The sequence below is a fragment of the Pseudophryne corroboree genome, assembly GCF_028390025.1.
Source record: "Pseudophryne corroboree isolate aPseCor3 chromosome 5 unlocalized genomic scaffold, aPseCor3.hap2 SUPER_5_unloc_1, whole genome shotgun sequence".
In the NCBI taxonomy this organism is placed as follows: Eukaryota; Metazoa; Chordata; class Amphibia; order Anura; family Myobatrachidae; genus Pseudophryne; species Pseudophryne corroboree.
The window spans coordinates 86,306-111,008 of record NW_026967598.1 but is presented as its reverse complement, the minus strand read 5'-3'; the positions used below and the strand labels follow the sequence as shown (position 1 = coordinate 111,008).

At 50.1% G+C, this 24,703-nt stretch overlaps 1 protein-coding gene across 1 annotated transcript in view; it reads right to left on the bottom strand.

Annotated features, from left to right (window-relative positions):
* The window catches only part of LOC134985575 (uncharacterized), a 379,405-nt gene that overhangs the window by 322,745 nt on the left and 31,957 nt on the right, over window positions 1-24,703 (bottom strand). The window contains exons 3-4 of the mRNA XM_063950396.1: window positions 11,336-11,404; window positions 11,033-11,111 (exon numbers count right to left, since the gene is read on the bottom strand). Coding sequence (XP_063806466.1) covers window positions 11,033-11,111; window positions 11,336-11,404 — 148 coding nt within the window. The remainder of the gene's footprint in view (window positions 1-11,032; window positions 11,112-11,335; window positions 11,405-24,703) is intronic.

Genomic DNA, 24,703 nt, shown 5'->3' with positions numbered 1-24,703 from the left:
ATGAAGCTGTGAGCTGGGGATACAGGGAGTGTCAGGAAGAGAGCAGAGGTGAGGCAGCTGTGAGCTGGGGATACAGGGAGTGTCAGGGAGAGAGCAAAGGTGAGGCAGCTGTGAGCTGGGGATACAGGTAGTGTCAGGGAGAGAGCAGAGGTGAGGCAGCTGTGAGCTGGGGATACAGGGAGTGTCTGGTGTCCGGGTATGTTCCCCCGCCCGGGATTTTTAACAAAACGCTGCCCAGGGCGCTCCCCCCCAGCGCCCCGCACCCATGGAGCCGGCGGCGGTGAGAAAATGGCGCGCAGTGCGCTACCACACACTGGCGGGGGTCCGGGGACACGGAGCCCCGGCACCGCCAGCATAAGTAATAACAAACAAAATTATGCTGCTCAGGGCGCTACCACCTGCTGGCGGGCGTCCGGGATACGGAGCCCCGGCACCGCCAGAGAGCCCCAACTACAACAGTAAAAAGTCTGCTCAGGGCGCTCCCCCCCCCCAGCGCCCTGCACCCGTAGGAGCCGGCGGCGGGGAACTAATGGTGGCCAACGGGGAATAATGGCGCTATAAGACGCCTGCCGGGGTCTGTGTACGGAGCCCCCGGCAGAGCGAGGAGCAAAGTTAAAACCACACTACTCGCTGCCCAGGGCGCTCCCCCCCCCTGCACCCGTATAAGTGGTGGCGGGATATCATTAACAATGCTGGGGGGGGATGAACCACGGTGCCTCGGCACCGAAATGCTTTTATCTGCCAGAATCCTTAAGAAGACTAGTAACTTGCTGCCCAGGGCGCTCCCCCCCCAGCGCCCTGCACCCTGTGAGTGCGTTGGTGTGTGGGAGCATGGAGCGCAGTACTACCACTGTACCTCCGTTACTGAAGTCTTCTGCCGTCTGAAGTCTTCTTTTCTTCCAATACTCACTCGACTTCTTACTTCTGGCTTCTGTGAGGGGGGTGACGGCGTGGCTCCGGGAACGAGCAGCTAGGCGCACCAAGTGATCGAACCCTCTGGAGCTAATGGTGTCCAGTAGCCGAGAAGCAGAGCCTTAAAACTCACAGAAGTAGGTCCTGCTTCTCTCCCCTCAGTCCCACAATGCAGGGAGCCTGTAGCCAGCAGGTCTGCCTGAAAATAATAAACCTAACATAAGTCTTTCAGAGAAACTCAGTAGAGCTCCCCTAGTGTGTGTCCAGTCACTCCTGGGCACAAAGTCTGACTGAGGTCTGGAGGAGGGGCATAGAGGGAGGAGCCAGTTCACACCCAGTTTAAGTCTTTATAGTATGCCCAGGCTCCTGTGGATCCGTCTATACCCCATGGTCCTTTTGGAGTCCCCAGCATCCTCTAGGACGTATGAGAAATTGTATTTCCTGCCTTTGTCTCACCAGACTTATCAGCAAAAGAGTGTTCTTTGGATGTGGCACGTGCTCTACATGTCTATGTAGACCATACTAGCTCCATCAGACGGTCTGATGCTCTGTTCATTCTTTTTGGATTTCACAAGCGGGGCTGGACTGCTAATAAGCAGACACTGGCCAGATGGATTAGAATGGTCATTGCACAAGCTTACATTCTAGCTGACCTGCTTGTACCAGCATCAATTTCTGACTATTCTACTCGGTCTGTTGGACCTTCATGGGCAGCACGCCATGGTGCGTCTGCTGAACGATAGTGCAAGGCGGCTATGTGGTCTTTGATCCACGCGTTTCTTAGATTTTATGTCTTTGATACATTCACCTCTCAAGATGCTTCTTTTGGACGCCGGATCTGTTATCCTCTCAGGCGAGTCCCCTCCTTTGAAATATTGCTTTAGCACACCCCATTATGTTCACTGTGGAACCCCTATGAATTCTGAAGAAGAAAATAAGAGTTATTTGTTAACTGTCTTTCTTCGAGGACCATAAGGTCCACAGACGCCCTCCCTGACGCACCTGGCATCTCTGTATTTTTATGGCATTTGGACCCTGGTCCCTTTCTCCTGTCTGCGGGAATGTGTTCTTATATGCATAAACATCTTTCGTCTTCCTTTCCTCTTTCTGCTTTGAGCTGGTTAACAAAATGGAATGCCTGAGCATGGAGGCGGGGTTATAGGGGAGAGGAGCAGAGCATTCTGGGATACACTGAAAGCTTTAACTGTTTGGTGCCCGGACTCTCATCCACCACCTACAACCCCGATATTCTCCCTGTGGACCCTATGAACTTCGAAGAAAGAGAGTTAAGAAAGGTAAGTCTAGCATAACTCGTTTTTTGGTAAAGAAGCAGAGTGGCATTTTTCAGCGACTGCTCACAGCAAATGGCCTTGCGATGGAGTAGTTGACACAGTGTAGAGGTTCCAGCCTTCAACGTCTATATGATAATCAGATTTTTACACCACAACAACTTCAACAAAAGAAACAAATATTGAGAAAGCAATATTTTTGGATGATCGCTTCAAAAACACAGTAGCAATTTTTGGAACCCAGAACTTCCATGCTTTCATACCTGCAGCATCCACAACAACAATATTTCTCCTTCATCCACTAGGGGCCACTGGAGCGTAGTTACAATGGGGAAATAGTAGGCAGTAATTGGGAGCTGGCACTTTAAAATTCTCACACTGTGGCTAGCTCCTCCCCTACTATCTCCCCTCCAAGCCAGTCTTAGTTAGTGCCCGATGTGAGCTGGTTCACTTGGGTTTAGCTGAAGAAATTTTTTCTTTATTATTTTATTTTCTTTCTTACATGCACAGACTGGAGCTCTGCCACTGCCAGTCTGCACCGCGGGAGCTGCCGGCGGGGTCCCATCGCAGCTGCGTGCGGCTCGGGATGGGGCCTGGCTGAGGGAGACACTGAGCTCTCCTGAGTTGGCCGGACACCGCTGCGTGCGGCGCGTGTTGGGGCCGCTCCACCAGCAGAAGATTCCGGCAGCACGGCAGCGGTAAGTCTCAAAAGTGACCGGACACCGCTGCGTGCGGCGCGTGTCGGGGTCGCTCTGTCGAGCAGAGTATAAGTCAACACCGCTGAGTGCGGCGCGTGTCTGGACTACATCAGGACAGCGGTGAGTACAATCTCCCCCCCTCCAGACTCATGTATGATTGTACAGATTTAATTGTGCACCCCCCCCCCCCCCTATAATCCCCAGTCAGAGACAGGCTGACGGGTATCAGAGGCGCACTTATTATTTTGAATTTGAAATTACGTGGGGGGGGGGGCGGAGCTACAGCCCGCTCTGTAAGCGGGCTCAGCGCTTTCCGCTCCCGGCCGCAGCATAAGGCAGCCGGGTGATACACTTCACGCTTATTTTTACACTTCTACGGGTTTCATTTGCAATTGAAACAAAGCGCCCCGGCCGCAGCATACAGGCGGCCGGGGGGGATATACTGTGTTTGAATGGGGGGGGGGGCGGAGCTAACTCCCGCTCCGCTCCCCGGCCGCAGCATACAGGCGGCCAGGAGGGATACAAGGCGCTTCCCGCTTACTGTACACAGCAGCGGGTTTTCAAACTTGGCGCCGATTCGGGGGGGGGGGGGAGCTAACTCCCGCTCCGTACGGCGGCTCTGCGCTCTCCGCTCTCCGGCAGCTGCAGCACAAGTCCTCCGCTCCCCGGACCGCTGCAGCACAAGTCCTCTGCTCCCTGGACCGCTGCAGCACAAGTCCTCCGCTCTCCGGTCGCTGCAGCACAGGTCCTCCGCTCTCCGGCCGCTGCAGCACAAGTCATCCGCTCCCAGGACAGCTGCAGCACAAGTCCTCTGCTCCCTGGACCGCTGCAGCACAAGTCCTCCGCTCTCCGGTCGCTGCAGCACAAGTCCTCTGCTCCCTGGACCGCTGCAGCACAAGTCCTCCGCTCTCCGGTCGCTGCAGCACAGGTCCTCCGCTCTCCGGCCGCTGCAGCACAAGTCCTCCGCTCCCTGGACCGCTGCAGCACAAGTCCTCCGCTCCCCGGACCGCTGCAGCACAAGTCCTCCGCTCCCCGGACCGCTGCAGCACAAGTCCTCCGCTCCCCGGACCGCTGCAGCACAAGTCCTCTGCTCCCTGGACCGCTGCAGCACAAGTCCTCCGCTCTCCGGTCGCTGCAGCACAGGTCCTCCGCTCTCCGGCCGCTGCAGCACAAGTCCTCTGCTCCCCGGACCGCTGCAGCACAAGTCCTCCGCTCTCCGGTCGCTGCAGCACAAGTCCTCTGCTCCCTGGACCGCTGCAGCACAAGTCCTCCGCTCTCCGGTCGCTGCAGCACAGGTCCTCCGCTCTCCGGCCGCTGCAGCACAAGTCATCCGCTCCCTGGACCGCTGCAGCACAAGTCCTCCGCTCTCCGGCAGCTGCAGCACAAGTCCTCCGCTCTCCGGTCGCTGCAGCACAAGTCCTCTGCTCCCTGGACCGCTGCAGCACAAGTCCTCCGCTCTCCGGTCGCTGCAGCACAAGTCCTCTGCTCCCTGGACCGCTGCAGCACAAGTCCTCCGCTCTCCGGTCGCTGCAGCACAGGTCCTCCGCTCTCCGGCCGCTGCAGCACAAGTCCTCTGCTCCCCGGACCGCTGCAGCACAAGTCCTCCGCTCTCCGGTCGCTGCAGCACAAGTCCTCTGCTCCCTGGACCGCTGCAGCACAAGTCCTCCGCTCTCCGGACGCTGCAGCACAGGTCCTCCGCTCTCCGGCCGCTGCAGCACAAGTCATCCGCTCCCAGGACCGCTGCAGCACAAGTCCTCTGCTCCCTGGACCGCTGCAGCACAGGTCCTCCGCTCTCCGGTCGCTGCAGCACAAGTCCTCTGCTCCCTGGACCGCTGCAGCACAAGTCATCTGCTCCCTGGACCGCTGCAGCACAAGTCCTCCGCTCCCCAGACCGCTGCAGCACAAGTCCTCCGCTCTCCGGCCGCTGCAGCACAAGTCATCCGCTCCCAGGACCGCTGCAGCACAAGTCCTCTGCTCCCTGGACCGCTGCAGCACAAGTCCTCCGCTCCCCGGACCGCTGCAGCACAAGTCCTCTGCTCCCTGGACCGCTGCAGCACAAGTCCTCCGCTCTCCGGTCGCTGCAGCACAGGTCCTCCGCTCTCCGGCCGCTGCAGCACAAGTCCTCTGCTCCCTGGACCGCTGCAGCACAAGTCCTCCGCTCTCCGGTCACTGCAGCACAAGTCCTCTGCTCCCTGGACCGCTGCAGCACAAGTCCTCCGCTCTCCGGACGCTGCAGCACAGGTCCTCCGCTCTCCGGCCGCTGCAGCACAAGTCATCCGCTCCCAGGACCGCTGCAGCACAAGTCCTCTGCTCCCTGGACCGCTGCAGCACAGGTCCTCCGCTCTCCGGTCGCTGCAGCACAAGTCCTCTGCTCCCTGGACCGCTGCAGCACAAGTCCTCCGCTCTCCGGCAGCTGCAGCACAAGTCCTCCGCTCTCCGGTCGCTGCAGCACAAGTCCTCTGCTCCCTGGACCGCTGCAGCACAAGTCCTCTGCTCCCTGGACCGCTGCAGCACAAGTCATCTGCTCCCTGGACCGCTGCAGCACAAGTCCTCTGCTCCCTGGACCGCTGCAGCACAGGTCCTCCGCTCTCCGGTCGCTGCAGCACAAGTCCTCTGCTCCCTGGACCGCTGCAGCACAAGTCCTCCGCTCTCCGGCAGCTGCAGCACAAGTCCTCCGCTCTCCGGTCGCTGCAGCACAAGTCCTCTGCTCCCTGGACCGCTGCAGCACAAGTCCTCCGCTCTCCGGCCGCTGCAGCACAAGTCCTCTGCTCCCTGGACCGCTGCAGCACAAGTCCTCTGCTCCCTGGACCGCTGCAGCACAAGTCCTCTGCTCCCTGGACCGCTGCAGCACAAGTCCTCTGCTCCCTGGACCGCTGCAGCACAAGTCCTCTGCTCCCTGGACCGCTGCAGCACAAGTCCTCCGCTCTCCGGCCGCTGCAGCACAAGTCCTCCGCTCTCCGGCCGCTGCAGCACAAGTCCTCCGCTCCCCGGACCGCTGCAGCACAAGTCCTCTGCTCCCCGGACCGCTGCAGCACAAGTCCTCCGCTCTCCGGCCGCTGCAGCACAAGTCCTCCGCTCCCCGGACCGCTGCAGCACAAGTCCTCTGCTCCCTGGACCGCTGCAGCACAAGTCCTCCGCTCTCCGGCCGCTGCAGCACAAGTCCTCCGCTCTCCGGCCGCTGCAGCACAAGTCCTCCGCTCCCCGGACCGCTGCAGCACAAGTCCTCTGCTCCCCGGACCGCGGCAAGCTCCTTTCCTCTGCCTGGCTGTTCAAGGAGAATATTTTACTTTTAAAAGGTATCTTTTTCTGTGCATGCAGATGTTGGCTGCCATTCCTCCCTGCAGGGGAGTCATTTCAGAGAGGCTGTAGATCAGGAACCTGCTCTATTGCAGGAGCTGGTGCTCAGCTCATTAATGATTAAAATCTAGGGTGCAAGTATTTATCTACCCTGTTAGAAGGTTCACATAGACAGTATTTATCTACCCTGTTGGGTTCACTGTCTGTGTGTAGGTGTGTATGTATGTATGTATGTATGTATGTATATATATATATATATATATATATGCATACATTACCCTATATTGGGAATAAAACAAACCACTTCCGCAATGTTTTATAATAACAAAATATCCCACCTTGCCACATAACATTTTCCCCCATTTTTTCTCGCAGGCTGGCCACCATTTTGAAAAGCCAGCGGAACCTCCGAGAAACATCTGGTGCACCTAAATTAGGGGGCACTACATACAGGGCGGGGTGTTGCCTTCCCTTTATTTTTCCTTGCTGTCACTAGGTTCTAATGCTATTTGTAATTCGGGAAATGTGTGTGGCATCAGACAAATAGCGCTGTGGCTCAGTACGCTAGTAGCGGGTATCTGAACACCAGGGTTTCAATCTCAAAAAAAAAAAACTTTAAGGGGAGCTCCTATAGCCTAGGGCTAAGACTCCTGTCCCACAGCACAGCGCTACTGGTTCAGGTCTCCGCTGCTCCAGAAAGTTTATTTGACTTGTGTCGGTCACTACACATTATAGTGCAGACCTTACATAGGGCGGTGTTTATTTAACCCACCTTTTCTCCTTTCGTTTGTCTCACCTGGGATAGTCAAATAATTACCTCTTAAGTGAAGTACGAGGTGAAGCCATCTGCTTAGCCCTCCACGCACCTGCAGGACGCTCCTGTTTGAACAGCTCAGCTTATACAGGTAATGTCACTGGTAACCAGAGATCTTGTAAGTCATTTCACCTCTCCAGGTTTCAAAAAGAACCTTGCTAACCTCAGTGTTACACGGATTGGCGGTGGAAAGGCCTCTCTGGAAGAAGGCGAGAGATGTCCAGGATACTGATGATGTCTGTTTTCGGTGGAGTCTGAAGCAGTGTCTCAGAATATCCAGGTATATTATACAGCAGTTCGTCTGATACTGCAGGTAAAGGAACTGCCAGGGACAATGTTAAGGTTGTGGCCGATGTGTTGACCATAATTTTTTTTAAGGCGGACACGTCAGGTCCATCAGGGTTCGACGCCGATGACGAAATGACAGCGACTGGTCCAGTTTCGGTTGAGCTCGGCAGGCTCCGGTAGGCGGCCTGCAGACACACGAATACACAATTTCAGGTATCAAACAATGTTTGTTTTCCTATCCTTTCCCCGCAGACGGCAGGAAAGGGTATCAGACCCTCTCCACGGTATACCCCTCGTGGTATCGCCGGTCCAACAAGCTGCCGTTTCCCTGAGGCAACCTTGCTCAGGGATCCATCGAAGACACATATACGGCAGCGGGGTTCTACCTTGTCCTGAGCAGGTAGGTTGTGGAACAATTATCCTCTAGTCTACAGGATAATTCGCATCAGGATCAACTGATACTTTGGGACAGATCAGAATCACGATTCTGCTTTATGTTCTTTTGAGGTCTCCACGTCTGCAGACTCGGAACCTGCATTTTCGCTTGGGGCTGTCTCAACCCGACGACCTCCGGGGCTGCGACAATGACTGGTGAACATGAAATCCTACGGGGCGGAGGGTTCAGGGGAAGGAACTTTCTGCATGATTTCTTGAACCATTGGAGGCAAGTCCACTTTTCTTTCTCCTACTGCTGCCCCAGCTCCAAGACGGACCTTTACCGGTCTTTCCTTTTAGATCTTTCTGTGCCGTTTCAGGTTTTCGACTCCACATGGGCGGTATCTCCGTCACCAAGGGATCTCATGGTAACAGGCTGAAGCAGAGGTTCAGCATCCTCGGTCCAGTCTGATTTTAGGTCATCCAACACACTCACTACAGGTCACACCTTCCTACCACCTGGAGGGTCCCAGGGTAGGCGTATGCAGGTGGTCCTACTGGGAGGACTGAGAAGGCTTGGGCGGTTACAGACTAGATTTTGGAATAAAACCGTCTCCGGGGTCCCTCGGCGTGGGTCGGCCAGTCGACAATGACAAGAGCAGTCATACTGCAGGCGGCGCTCCATATGCTTCTAACCGCAAAGGGTGTTGATCCCTGTTTTCACATATCATTTGAATCGGGACAGTTCTCAGGCCTTTGTTTTCTTTTCACGGGCCGAAGCTAGATGGCTCGGCCAGGCCTATTCTGGCCTTAGAATCTTTTCAGTCTGTGATTGCTAGTTTTGAACAAGAAAGGAGGTTTTTACGCGTCCCTTGTCTTCAGGGATGCCTGTTTACTGATTTCCGTTGGGTTTCCTCATCGGACTTTTCTCAGATTCGCATTACAGGATACTCATTTTCACTGCCAGTACTTTCCATTCGGTCTCTCTTCCGCTCCCACAGGGTTCAGGAAGATCACAGAATAATTCTTTTTTCAGGGGCAGGAAGTGACGTTTGTTCCCTAATTGGACAATCTACTACTAGTATCCCACTCTGCAGATTAGGTGGCTTCTGAATATCCTGAGGATCCAGGAGCTTCTGGTTCGACAGGGATCCAATTATGCTCCTCGTAAACGTTTCTCAACACGGTCCGTCAGAGGATTTTTCCTTCCTCGGCACCGGGTACTCTCTTTCTTCAGTCAAGTTGCGACGCCATGAGTGGTCGCCTGCATTCCCCTCTGAGCGGTGGACAACAATTTTCTTTCCAGGTCAAGCCGCCAGGTCAGACTCCCGGGTGAGGGCACATTCCCCGGAGTTTTGTCAGCTGGTCCGCTGTTGGCGGAGATTTCGGATCGTCCTCAGGGCGTTCTGACTGACTCTTTAAGACGTGAGCTCTGGCGGCAGTAGCCGAGGATGCCCTCAGGGCTCCTTGGAGTTTCTGGTTAGTCTATCCTGCCTCCTTTTCTATTTCTACCTCACTTTCGGTAACACAGGAGGGGAGAGTGCGCGCTAGTCCTCTCGGTGGCTCCGGTTGGGCCACGCATGACTTACATTTCCAGCCTGCACCTGTTGTCAGTAGAGGAACCTTGGCTCCTACCTCGACTGGTCTGTCTACTTCAACAGGGTCCTTTTCTTTGTTCAATCTTAAACTGATTTCGTTTAACCTCGTGACTATTCACGAGACCTTAGAAGGGAGGAGTTCCCTAGTTCGGTAATGCATACTGGGCCCCGATTTCAGAAGTCTGTTACCTCTTCTCGCTTTTGCCACTTTTGGAAAACTTTATGGGGCATAGGAGGATAACAGGGGTTTTCTCCTTTCAGTTACCATTCAGCCGTCATCTTTGGTTTCTCTGGGAAGTTTTGATCGGCTGCGCTTCAACATACATTGACCTGAAATTTAGGTCTCTGCCCTTTCGGTTTTCTTCCAAAAGAGATTAGCCTGCCGGCCGTAAGTTCGGGCTCTCTTTCAGGGAGTACTCTATTGGCAACTCCCCCGGCTGAACTTCAGACTCAGCGGTCGTTTCTTCCAGAGGGGGTGTCCGTTTTTCCTATATATCTGACACTAGTGTTTTCGGCCCTCTTTGAAGGTTGTCAGGGCTCGCCGACTCTCTCTACAGAGATCTTAGGCTATTCGACGAAGTGTTTTCTTCCTTCTTCTGTACGATGCTCCCGTAATAAATAACCGGGGTCCCAGCAGACGCTGGGCCGTTGGATACATCTGACCATCAGACAGTCTTCTTGGCGGTTGCTCGGGAGCCTCCGTTTTCCATTTCAGCGCACTTTACGAGCGTTGTGGGACCTTCGTGGGCGGCTGCCCGTGGGGTCTCCATGAATACTTTGTCGGGCGGCTACTTGGTCGGACCGACATTCGTTTTGTCAAATTCTAAAAGTTTGACACTGTTGCGGCCTCTGCATCACAGTTTGGCCGAGCGGTTTTACAGGACTCTCAGCGCTCTCCCACCCGTTTTGGGAGCTCTGGGACGTCCCCATTGTAACTACGCTCCAGTGGCCCCTAGTGGATGAAGGAGAAATCAGGATTTTGGTACTTACCAATAAATCTTTCTCCGATTCCACAGGGGCCACTGGACGCCCGCCCAGCGCTGTTCCTCCTTGTTTTTTGCTTAACAGTTTGCAGATCACCATATGACTGCTTGTTGAGTTTGGGCTAGCCTGTTGTTTGTTAGGTTCTGTTCCAGGTTGGGTTTGTGTTATCCTGGGTTACAGGGCGTCATTAACCTCCTCTACCTTACGGTTTGTTTATTCCAGCTCTCCTCGGGCACAGTTTTACGAAGACTGGCTTGGAGGGGAGATAGTAGGGGAGGAGCTAGCCACCGTGTGAGAATTTTAAAGTGCCAGCTCCCAATTACTACCTACTATTTCCCCATTGTAACTACGCTCCAGTGGCCCCTGTGGAATCGGAGAAAGGGATTTATCGGTAAGTACCAAAATCCTGATTTGAGAAGACAGTTCCTTCTCACAAAACTAATTGGCAGACGGTGACAGCATCCCAAGAAAAGCTCAGACTTGCTGAGGGTACAGATATGTCATCATACATCTTTGCTGCAGTCACGCCAATTAGCTTGGGATGCTAACCTCTTGAGAGACTGTAACAGAAAAACGATTGGTGTAAAAAGTGTAGGTAGCCAATATTAGGGAGAAATATTATCAGCCTCCAAAAAATAAATAATAAAGCAGTCGTTGACAAATGACATTTCTGTACTGGTGGTGTAGTACTGTTGGAAAGCAAAGAGACAGCAGGAACCAGAGATAAAATATGTGAACCATTGTACAACTATTAATCCATGTATCGACCCCACTCACCTGAGTCTGAGTCCATTAGATGGCCACTGGTGGGACACAGAGCATCGTTCATGTTGACCAGAAAAAGCATCATGACTGCCTAGTCAATTGCAGGAGACAAAAAAACACAAAATAAAAAAATAATAATAATTTGGTCAATTTACAGCTGCGAGAACAGCTCAGTAAAGCCAGTTGTAGGAAAGAGAAGAAAAATATTCAAATATTTTCATTGTATAAATTATGTATATTGTGAGAAACCCTATTAAAAGATCAATCACATGAAAGTCTAGCTAGACAGAAACACATCAAAGAACTTTCATTTACCATCAGACACAATTCTCTGCGGCACCTCCAATCCACCTTGTTCCTGAGAAGCTAGTCTTTGTCCACGCCCTGCAAAGGATAAAATAAATCATTCCACTGAAACATTAATCATAAATTTTACGCAACACAACCCAGTGTTATAGAACTAGTCACATAATAAAGTCCACACAACCAAAACACACTTATTTACCCGATCCCAAATGTCCTCCAATCAACACCTCTTCCATCCCAACCCACATCTACTCCCCAGTCACACCCTCTCTTCCATGTCACATTTACTACCTCATTAACACCTCTTCCCTCCCAACCCACATCTACTCACCAGTTACACCCTCTCTTCCATGTCATATTTACTATCTCATTAACACCTCTTTCCTCCCAACCCACATCTACTCCACAGTCACACCCTCTCTTCCATGTCACATTTACTACCTCATTAACACCTCTTCGCTCCCAACCAACATCTACTCCCTAGTTACACCCTCTCTTCCATGTCACATTTACTACCTCATTAACACCTCTTCCCTCCCAACCAACATCTACTCCCTAGTTACACCCTCTCTTCCATGTCACATTTACTACCTCATTAACACCTCTTCCCTCCCAACCCACATCTACTCCCCAGTCACACCCTCTTCCATGTCACATTTACTACCTCATTAACACCTCTTCTCTCCCAACCCACATCTACTCCCCAGTCACACCCTCTCCTTCATGTCACATTTACTACCTCATTAACACCTCTACTCTCCCAACCCACATCTACTCCCCAGTCACACCCTCTTCCATGTCACATTTACTACCTCATTAACACCTCTTCCCTCCCAACCCACATCTACTCACCAGTCACACCCTCTCTTCCATGTCACATTTACTACCTCATTAACACCTCTTCCCTCCCAACCCACATCTACTCACCAGTTACACCCTCTCTTCCATGTCACATTTACTACCTCATTATCACCTCTTCCCTCCTATAACACATCTACTCCCCAGTCACACCCTCTCTTCCATGTCACATTTACTACCTCATTAACACCTCTTTCCTCCCAACCCACATCTACTCCCCTGTCACACCCTCTCTTCCATGTCACATTTACTACCTCATTAACACCTCTTCTCTCCCAACCCACATCTACTCCCCAGTCACACTCTCTCTTCCATGTCACATTTACTACCTCATTAACACCTCTTCTCTCCCAACCCACATCTACTCCCCAGTCACACCCTCTCTTCCATGTCACATTTACTACCTCATTAACACCTCTTCCCTCCATAACACATCTACTCCCCAGTCACACCCTCTCTTCCATGTCACATTTACTACCTCATTAACACATCTTCCCTCTCATAACACATCTACTCCCCAGTCACACCCTCTATTCCATGTCTCATGTACTACCTCATTAACACTTCTTCTCTCCCAACCCACATCTACTCCCCAGTCACACCCTCTCTTCCATGTCACATTTACTACCTCATTAACACCTCTTCCCTCCCAACCCACATCTACTCCCTAGTCACACCCTCTCTTCCATGTCACATTTACTACCTCATTAACACCTCTTCCCTCCCAACCCACATCTACTCCCCAGTCACACCCTCTCTTCCAAGTCACATTTACTACCTCATTAACACATCTTCCCTCTCATAACACATCTACTCCCCAGTCACACCCTCTCTTCCATGTCACATTTACTACCTCATTAACACATCTTCCCTCTCATAACACATCTACTCCCCAGTCACACCCTCTCTTCCATGTCACATTTACTACCTCATTAACACCTCTTCCCTCCCAACCCACATCTACTCCCCAGTCACTCCCTCTCTTCCATGTCACATTTACTACCTCATTAACACCTCTACTCTCCCAACCCACATCTACTCCCCAGTCACACCCTCTTCCATGTCACATTTACTACCTCATTAACACCTCTTCTCTCCCATAACACATCTACTCCCCAGTCGCACCCTCTCTTCCATGTCACATTTACTACCTCATTAACACCTCTTCTCTCCCATAACACATCTACTCCCCAGTCGCACCCTCTCTTCCATGTCACATTTACTACCTCATTAACACCTCTTCTCTCCCATAACACATCTACTCCCCAGTCGCACCCTCTCTTCCATGTCACATTTACTACCTCATTAACACCTCTTCTCTCCCATAACACATCTACTCCCCAGTCGCACCCTCTCTTCCATGTCACATTTACTACCTCATTAACACCTCTTCCCTCCCAACCCACATCTACTCCCCAGTCACACCCTCTCTTCCATGTCACATTTACTACCTCATTAACACCTCTTCTCTCCCAACCCACATCTACTCCCCAGTCACACTCTCTCTTCCATGTCACATTTACTACCTCATTAACACCTCTTCTCTCCCAACCCACATCTACTCCCCAGTTACACCCTCTCTTCCATGTCACATAAACTACCTCATTATCACCTCTTCCCTCCCATAACACATCTACTCCCCAGTCACACCCTCTCTTCCATGTCACATTTACTACCTCATTAACACCTCCTCCCTCCCATAACACATCTACTCCCCAGTCACACCCTCTCTTCCATGTCACATTTACTACCTCATTAACACCTCTTCCCTCCCAACCCACATCTACTCCCTAGTCACACCCTCTCTTCCATGTCACATTTACTACCTCATTAACACCTCTTCCCTCCCAACCCACATCTACTCCCCAGTCACACCCTCTCTTCCATGTCACATTTACTACCTCATTAACACCTCTACTCTCCCAACCCACATCTACTCCCCAGTCACACTCTCTTCCATGTCACATTTACTACCTCATTAACACCTCCTCCCTCCCATAACACATCTACTCCCCAGTCACACCCTCTCTTCCATGTCACATTTACTACCTCATTAACACCTCCTCCCTCCCATAACACATCTACTCCCCAGTCACACCCTCTCTTCCATGTCACATTTACTACCTCATTAACACCTCTTCTCTCCCATAACACATCTACTCCCCAGTCGCACCCTCTCTTCCATGTCACATGTACTACCTCATTAACACCTCTACTCTCCCAACCCACATCTACTCCCCAGTCACACTCTCTTCCATGTCACATTTACTACCTCATTAACACCTCCTCCCTCCCATAACACATCTACTCCCCAGTCACACCCTCTCTTCCATGTCACATTTACTACCTCATTAACACCTCTTCCCTCCCATAACACATCTACTCCCCAGTCACACCCTCTCTTCCATGTCACATTTACTACCTCATTAACACCTCCTCCCTCCCATAACACATCTACTCCCCAGTCACACCCTCTCTTCCATGTCACATTTACTACCTCATTAACACCTCTTCTCTCCCATAACACATCTACTCCCCAGTCGCACCCTCTCTTCCATGTCACATGTACTACCTCATTAACACCTCTTCCCTCCCAACCCACATCTACTCCCCAGTCACACCCTCTCTTCCATGTCACATTTACTACCTCATTAACACCTCTTCTCTCCCAACCCACATCTACTCCCCAGTCACACTCTCTCTTCCATGTCACATTTACTACCTCATTAACACCTCTTCCCTCCTATAACACATCTACTCCCCAGTCACACCCTCTCTTCCATGTCACATTTACTACCTCATTATCACCTCTTCCCTTCCAACCCACATCTACTCCCCAGTCACACCCTCTCTTCCATGTCACATTTACTACCTCATTATCACCTCTTCCCTCCCATAACACATCTACTCCCCAGTCACACTCTCTCTTCCATGTCACATTTACTACCTCATTAACACCTCTTCTCTCCCATAACACATCTACTCCCCAGTCACACCCTCTCTTCCATGTCACATTTACTACCTCATTAACACCTCCTCCCTCCCATAACACATCTACTCCCCAGTCACACCCTCTCTTCCATGTCACATTTACTACCTCATTATCACCTCTTCCCTTCCAACCCACATCTACTCCCCAGTCACACCCTCTCTTCCATGTCACATTTACTACCTCATTATCACCTCTTCCCTCCCATAACACATCTACTCCCCAGTCACACCCTCTCTTCCATGTCACATTTACTACCTCATTAACACCTCTTCTCTCCCATAACACATCTACTCCCCAGTCGCACCCTCTCTTCCATGTCACATGTACTACCTCATTAACACCTCTTCCCTCCCAACCCACATCTACTCCCCAGTCACACCCTCTCTTCCATGTCACATTTACTACCTCATTAACTCCTCTACTCTCCCAACCCACATCTACTCCCCAGTCACACCCTCTTCCATGTCACATTTACTACCTCATTAACACCTCTTCCCTCCCATAACACATCTACTCCCCAGTCACACTCTCTCTTCCATGTCACATTTACTACCTCATTAACACCTCTTCCCTCCTATAACACATCTACTCCCCAGTCACACCCTCTCTTCCATGTCACATTTACTACCTCATTAACACCTCTTTCCTCCCATAACACATCTACTCCCCAGTCACACCCTCTCTTCCATGTCACATTTACTACCTCATTAACACCTCTTCCCTCCCAACCCACATCTACTCCCCAGTCACACCCTCTCCTTCATGTCACATTTACTACCTCATTAACACCTCTTCCCTCCCAACCCACATCTACTCCCCAGTCACACCCTCTCTTCCATGTCACATTTACTACCTCATTAACACCTCTACTCTCCCAACCCACATCTACTCCCCAGTCACACCCTCTTCCATGTCACATTTACTACCTCATTAACACCTCTTCCCTCCCATAACACATCTACTCCCCAGTCACACTCTCTCTTCCATGTCACATTTACTACCTCATTAACACCTCTTCCCTCCTATAACACATCTACTCCCCAGTCACACCCTCTCTTCCATGTCACATTTACTACCTCATTAACACCTCTTTCCTCCCAACACACATCTACTCCCCAGTCACACCCTCTCTTCCATGTCACATTTACTACCTCATTATCACCTCTTCCCTTCCAACCCACATCTACTCCCCAGTCACACCCTCTCTTCCATGTCACATTTACTACCTCATTAACACCTCTTCTCTCCCAACCCACATCTACTCCCCAGTTACACCCTCTCTTCCATGTCACATTTACTACCTCATTAACACCTCTTCTCTCCCAACCCACATCTACTCCCCAGTCACTCCCTCTCTTCCATGTCACATTTACTACCTCATTAACACCTCTTCCCTCCCAACCCACATCTACTCCCCAGTCACACCCTCTCCTTCATGTCACATTTACTACCTCATTAACAACTCTTCTCTCCCAACCCACATCTACTCCCCAGTCACATCCTCTCTTCCATGTCATATTTACTACCTCATTATCCCCTCTTCCCTCCCATAACACATCTACTCCCCAGTCACACCCTCTCTTCCATGTCACAGTTACTACCTCATTATCCCCTCTTCCCTCCCATAACACATCTACTCCCTAGTCACACTCTCTCTTCCATGTCACATTTACTACCTCATTAACACCTCTTCTCTCCCAACCCACATCTACTCCCCAGTCACACCCTCTCTTCCATGTCACATAAACTACCTCATTAACACCTCTTCCCTCCCATAACACATCTACTCCCCAGTTACCCCCTTTCTTCCATGTCACATTTACTACCTCATTATCCCCTCTTCCCTCCCATAACACATCTACTCCCCAGTCACACCCTCTCTTCCATGTCACATTTACTACCTCATTAACACCTCTTCTCTCCCAACCCACATCTACTCCCCAGTCACACCCTCTTCCATGTCACATTTACTACCTCATTAACACCTCTTCTCTCCCAACCCACATCTACTCCCCAGTCACACTCTCTTCCATGTCACATTTACTACCTCATTAACACCTCTTCCCTCTAAACCCACATCTACTCCCCAGTCACACCCTCTCTTCCATGTCACATTTACTACCTCATTAACACCTCTTCCCTCCCATAACACATCTACTCCCCAGTTACACCCTCTCTTCCATGTTACATTTACTACCTCATTATCACCTCTTCCCTCCCATAACACATCTACTCCCCAGTCACACCCTCTCTTCCATGTCACATTTACTACCTCATTAACACCTCTTTCCTCCCAACCCACATCTACTCCCCAGTCACACCCTCTCTTCCATGTCACATTTACTACCTCATTATCACCTCTTCCCTCCCATAACACATCTACTCCCCAGTCACACCCTCTCTTCCATGTCACATTTACTGCTTCATTATCACCTCTTCCCTCCCATAACACATCTACTCCCCAGTCACACCCTCTCTTCCATGTCTCATGTAGTACCTCATTAACACCTCGTCTCTCCCATAACACATCTACTTCCCAGTCACACCCTCTCTTCCATTTCTCATGTACTACCTCATTCACACCTCTTCCCTCCCATAACACATCTACTCGCCTGTCACACCCTCTCTTCCATGTCACATTTACTACCTCATTAACACCTCTTCCCTCCCAACCCACATCTACTCCCTAGTCACACCCTCTCTTCCATGTCTCATTTACTACCTCATTAACACCTCTTCCCTCCTATAACACATCTACTCCCCAGTCACACCCTCTCTTTCATTTCCCATTTACTACCTCATTAACACCTCTTCCCTCCCATAACACATCTACTCCCCAGTTACACCCTCTCTTCCATGTCACATTTACTACCTCATTATCACCTCTTCCCTCCCATAACACATCTACTCCCCAGTTACACCCTCTCTTCCATGTCACATTTACTACCTCATTCACACCTCTTTCCTCCCAACCCACATCTACTCCCCAGTCACACCCTCTCTTCCATGTCACATTTACTACCTCATTAACACCTCTTCCCTCCCATAACACATCTACTCCCCAGTTACACCCTCTCTTCCATGTCACATTTACTACCTCATTAACACCTCTTCTCTCCCAACCCACATCTACTCCCCATTCACACCCTCTCTTCCATGTCACATTTACTACCTCATTAACACCTCTTCCCTCCCAACCCACATCTACTCCCCAGTCACACCCGCTCCTTCATGTCACATTTACTACATCATTAACACCTCTTCTCTCCCAACCCACATCTACTCCCCAGTCACATCCTCTCTTCCATGTCATATTTACTACCTCATTATCCCCTCTTCCCTCCCATAACACATCTACTCCCCAGTCACACCCTCTCTTCCATGTCACAGTTACTACCTCATTATCCCCTCTTCTCTCCCAACCCACATCTACTCCTGTCACACCCTCTCTTCCATGTCACATTTACTACCTCATTAACACCTCTTCTCTCCCAACCCACATCTACTCCCCAGTCACACTCTCTCTTCCATGTCACATTTACTACCTCATTAACACCTCTTCCCTCTAAACCCACATCTACTCCCCAGTCACACCCTCTCTTCCATGTCACATTTACTACCTCATTAACACCTCTTCCATCCCATAACACATCTACTCCCCAGTTACACCCTCTCTTCCATGTCACATTTACTACCTCATTATCACCTCTTCCCTCCCATAACACATCTACTCCCCAGTAACACCCTCTCTTCCATGTCTCATGTACAACCTCATTAACACCTCTTCTCTCCCATAACACATCTACTCCACAGTCACACCCTCTCTTCCATTTCTCATGTACTACCTCATTCACACCTCTTCCCTCCCATAACACATCTACTCCCCTGTCACACCCTCTCTTCCATGTCACATTTACTACCTCATTAACACCTCTTCCATCCCAACCCACATCTACTCCCCAGTCACACTCTCTCTTCCATGTCTCATGTACTACCTCATTCACACCTCTTCCCTCCCATAACACATCTACTCCCCAGTCACACCCTCTCTTCCATGTCTCATGTACTACCTCATTCACACCTCTTCTCTCCCATAACACATCTACTCCCCAGTCACACCCTCTCTTCCATGTCTCATGTACTACCTCATTCACACCTCTTCTCTCCCATAACACATCTACTCCCCAGTCACACCCTCTCTTCCATGTCACATTTACTACCTCATTAACACCTCTTCCCTCCCATAACACATCTACTCCCCAGTCACACCCTCTCTTCCATGTCACATTTACTACCTCATTAAAACCTCTTCTCTCCCAACCCACATCTACTCCCCAGTCACACCCTCTCTTCCATGTCACATTTACTACCTCATTAACACCTCTTCTCTCCCAACCCACATCTACTCCCCAGTCACACTCTCTCTTCCATGTCACATTTACTACCTCATTAACACCTCTTCCCTCTAAACCCACATCTACTCCCCAGTCACACCCTCTCTTCCATGTCACATTTACTACCTCATTAACACCTCTTCCCTCCCATAACACATCTACTCCCCAGTCACACCCTCTCTTCCATTTCACATTTACTACCTCATTAACACCTCTTCCCTCCCATAACACATCTACTCCCCAGTCACACCCTCTCTTCCATGTCACATTTACTACCTCATTAACACCTCTTCTCTCCCAACCCACATCTACTCCCCAGTCACACTCTCTTCCATGTCACATTTACTACCTCATTAACACCTCTTCCCTCCCATAACACATCTACTCCCCAGTTACACCCTCTCTTCCATGTTACATTTACTACCTCATTATCACCTCTTCCCTCCCATAACACATCTACTCCCCAGTCACACCCTCTCTTCCATGTCACATTTACTACCTCATTAACACCTCTTTCCTCCCAACCCACATCTACTCCCCAGTCACACCCTCTCTTCCATGTCTCATGTACTACCTCATTAACACCTCTTCTCTCCCATAACACATCTACTTCCCAGTCACACCCTCTCTTCCATGTCTCATGTACTACCTCATTCACACCTCTTCCCTCCCATAACACATCTACTCGCCTGTCACACCCTCTCTTCCATGTCACATTTACTACCTCATTAACACCTCTTCCCTCCCAACCCACATCTACTCCCTAGTCACACCCTCTCTTCCATGTCTCATTTACTACCTCAATAACACCTCTTCCCTCCTATAACACATTTACTCCCCAGTCACACCCTCTCTTTCATTTCCCATTTACTACCTCATTAACACCTCTTCCCTCCCATAACACATCTACTCCCCAGTTACACCCTCTATTCCATGTCACATTTACTACCTCATTATCACCTCTTCCCTCCCATAACACATCTACTCCCCAGTTACACCCTCTCTTCCATGTCACATTTACTACCTCATTCACACCTCTTTCCTCCCAACCCACATCTACTCCCCAGTCACACCCTCTCTTCCATGTCACATTTACTACCTCATTAACACCTCTTCCCTCCCATAACACATCTACTCCCCAGTTACACCCTCTCTTCCATGTCACATTTACTACCTCATTAACACCTCTTCTCTCCCAACCCACATCTACTCCCCATTCACACCCTCTCTTCCATGTCACATTTACTACCTCATTAACACCTCTTCTCTCCCAACCCACATCTACTCCCCAGTCACACCCTCTCTTCCATGTCACATTTACTACCTCATTAACACCTCTTCCCTCCCAACCCACATCTACTCCCCAGTCACACCCTCTCCTTCATGTCACATTTACTACATCATTAACACCTCTTCTCTCCCAACCCACATCTACTCCCCAGTCACATTCTCTCTTCCATGTCATATTTACTACCTCATTATCCCCTCTTCCCTCCCATAACACATCTACTCCCCAGTCACACCCTCTCTTCCATGTCACAGTTACTACCTCATTATCCCCTCTTCTCTCCCAACCCACATCTACTCCCGTCACACCCTCTCTTCCATGTCACATTTACTACCTCATTAACACCTCTTCTCTCCCAACCCACATCTACTCCCCAGTCACACTCTCTCTTCCATGTCACATTTACTACCTCATTAACACCTCTTCCCTCTAAACCCACATCTACTCCCCAGTCACACCCTCTCTTCCATGTCACATTTACTACCTAATTAACACCTCTTCCATCCCATAACACATCTACTCCCCAGTTAAACCCTCTCTTCCATGTCACATTTACTACCTCATTATCACCTCTTCCCTCCTATAACACATCTACTCCCCAGTCACACCCTCTCTTCCATGTCTCATGTACTACCTCATTAACACCTCTTCTCTCCCATTACACATCTACTCCCCAGTCACACCCTCTCTTCCATTTCTCATGTACTACCTCATTCACACCTCTTCCCTCCCATAACACATCTACTCCCCTGTCACACCCTCTCTTCCATGTCACATTTACTACCTCATTAACACCTCTTCCATCCCAACCCACATCTACTCCCCAGTCACACCCTCTCTTCCATGTCTCATGTACTACCTCATTCACACCTCTTCCCTCCCATAACACATCTACTCCCCAGTCACACCCTCTCTTCCATGTCTCATGTACTACCTCATTCACACCTCTTCTCTCCCATAACACATCTACTCCCCAGTCACACCCTCTCTTCCATGTCACATTTACTACCTCATTAACACCTCTTCCCCCCCATAACACATCTACTCCCCAGTCACACCCTCTCTTCCATGTCACATTTACTACCTCATTAACACCTCTTCTCTCCCAACCCACATCTACTCCCCAGTCACACCCTCTCTTCCATGTCACATTTACTACCTCATTAACACCTCTTCTCTCCCAACCCACATCTACTCCCCAGTCACACTCTCTCTTCCATGTCACATTTACTACCTCATTAACACCTCTTCCCTCTAAACCCACATCTACTCCCCAGTCACACCCTCTCTTCCATGTCACATTTACTACCTCATTAACACCTCTTCCCTCCCATAGCACATCTACTCCCCAGTTACACCCTCTCTTCCATTTCACATTTACTACCTCATTATTACCTCTTCCCTCCCATAACACATCTACTCCCCAGTCACACCCTCTCTTCCATGTCTCATGTACTACCTCATTAACACCTCTTCCCTCCCAACCCACATCTACTCCCCAGTTACACCCTTTCTTCCATGTCACATTTACTACCTCATTATCACCTCTTCCCTCCCATAACACATCTACTCCCCAGTCACACCCTCTCTTCCATGTCACATTTACTACCTCATTAACACCTCTTCCCTCCTATAACACATCTACTCCCCAGTCACACCCTCTCTTCCATGTCACATTTACTACCTCATTAACACCTCTTCTCTCCCATAACACATCTACTCCCCAGTCGCACCCTCTCTTCCATGTCACATGTACTACCTCATTAACACCTCTTCCCTCCCAACCCACATCTACTCCCCAGTCACACCCTCTCTTCCATGTCACATTTACTACCTCATTAACACCTCTACTCTCCCAACCCACATCTACTCCCCAGTCACACTCTCTTCCATGTCACATTTACTACCTCATTAACACCTCCTCCCTCCCATAACACATCTACTCCCCAGTCACACTCTCTTCCATGTCACATTTACTACCTCATTAACACCTCCTCCCTCCCATAACACATCTACTCCCCAGTCACACCCTCTCTTCCATGTCACATTTACTACCTCATTAACACCTCTTCTCTCCCAACCCACATCTACTCCCCAGTCACACTCTCTCTTCCATGTCACATTTACTGCTTCATTATCACCTCTTCCCTCCTATAACACATCTACTCCCCAGTCACACCCTCTCTTCCATGTCACATTTACTACCTCATTATCACCTCTTCCCTTCCAACCCACATCTACTCCCCAGTCACACCCTCTCTTCCATGTCACATTTACTACCTCATTATCACCTCTTCCCTCCCATAACACATCTACTCCCCAGTCACACTCTCTCTTCCATGTCACATTTACTACCTCATTAACACCTCTTCCCTCCCATAACACATCTACTCCCCAGTCACACCCTCTCTTCCATGTCACAGTTACTACCTCATTATCCCCTCTTCTCTCCCAACCCACATCTACTCCCGTCACACCCTCTCTTCCATGTCACATTTACTACCTCATTAACACCTCTTCTCTCCCAACCCACATCTACTCCCCAGTCACACACTCTCTTCCATGTCACATTTACTACCTCATTAACACCTCTTCCCTCTAAACCCACATCTACTCCCCAGTCACACCCTCTCTTCCATGTCACATTTACTACCTCATTAACACCTCTTCCATCCCATAACACATCTACTCCCCAGTTACACCCTCTCTTCCATGTCACATTTACTACCTCATTATCACCTCTTCCCTCCCATAACACATCTACTCCCCAGTCACACCCTCTCTTCCATGTCTCATGTACAACCTCATTAACACCTCTTCTCTCCCATAACACATCTACTCCCCAGTCACACCCTCTCTTCCATTTCTCATGTACTACCTCATTCACACCTCTTCCCTCCCATAACACATCTACTCCCCTGTCACACCCTCTCTTCCATGTCACATTTACTACCTCATTAACACCTCTTCCATCCCAACCCACATCTACTCCCCAGTCACACTCTCTCTTCCATGTCTCATGTACTACCTCATTAACACCTCTTCCCTCCCATAACACATCTACTCCCCAGTCACACCCTCTCTTCCATGTCTCATGTACTACCTCATTCACACCTCTTCTCTCCCATAACACATCTACTCCCCAGTCACACCCTCTCTTCCATGTCACATTTACTACCTCATTAACACCTCTTCCCTCCCATAACACATCTACTCCCCAGTCACACCCTCTCTTCCATGTCACATTTACTACCTCATTAACACCTCTTCTCTCCCAACCCACATCTACTCCCCAGTCACACCCTCTCTTCCATGTCACATTTACTACCTCATTAACACCTCTTCTCTCCCAACCCACATCTACTCCCCAGTCACACTCTCTCTTCCATGTCACATTTACTACCTCATTAACACCTCTTCCCTCTAAACCCACATCTACTCCCCAGTCACACCCTCTCTTCCATGTCACATTTACTACCTCATTAACACCTCTTCCCTCCCATAACACATCTACTCCCCAGTCACACCCTCTCTTCCATTTCACATTTACTACCTCATTAACACCTCTTCCCTCCCATAACACATCTACTCCCCAGTCACACCCTCTCTTCCATGTCACATTTACTACCTCATTAACACCTCTTCTCTCCCAACCCACATCTACTCCCCAGTCACACTCTCTTCCATGTCACATTTACTACCTCATTAACACCTCTTCCCTCCCATAACACATCTACTCCCCAGTTACACCCTCTCTTCCATGTTACATTTACTACCTCATTATCACCTCTTCCCTCCCATAACACATCTACTCCCCAGTCACACCCTCTCTTCCATGTCACATT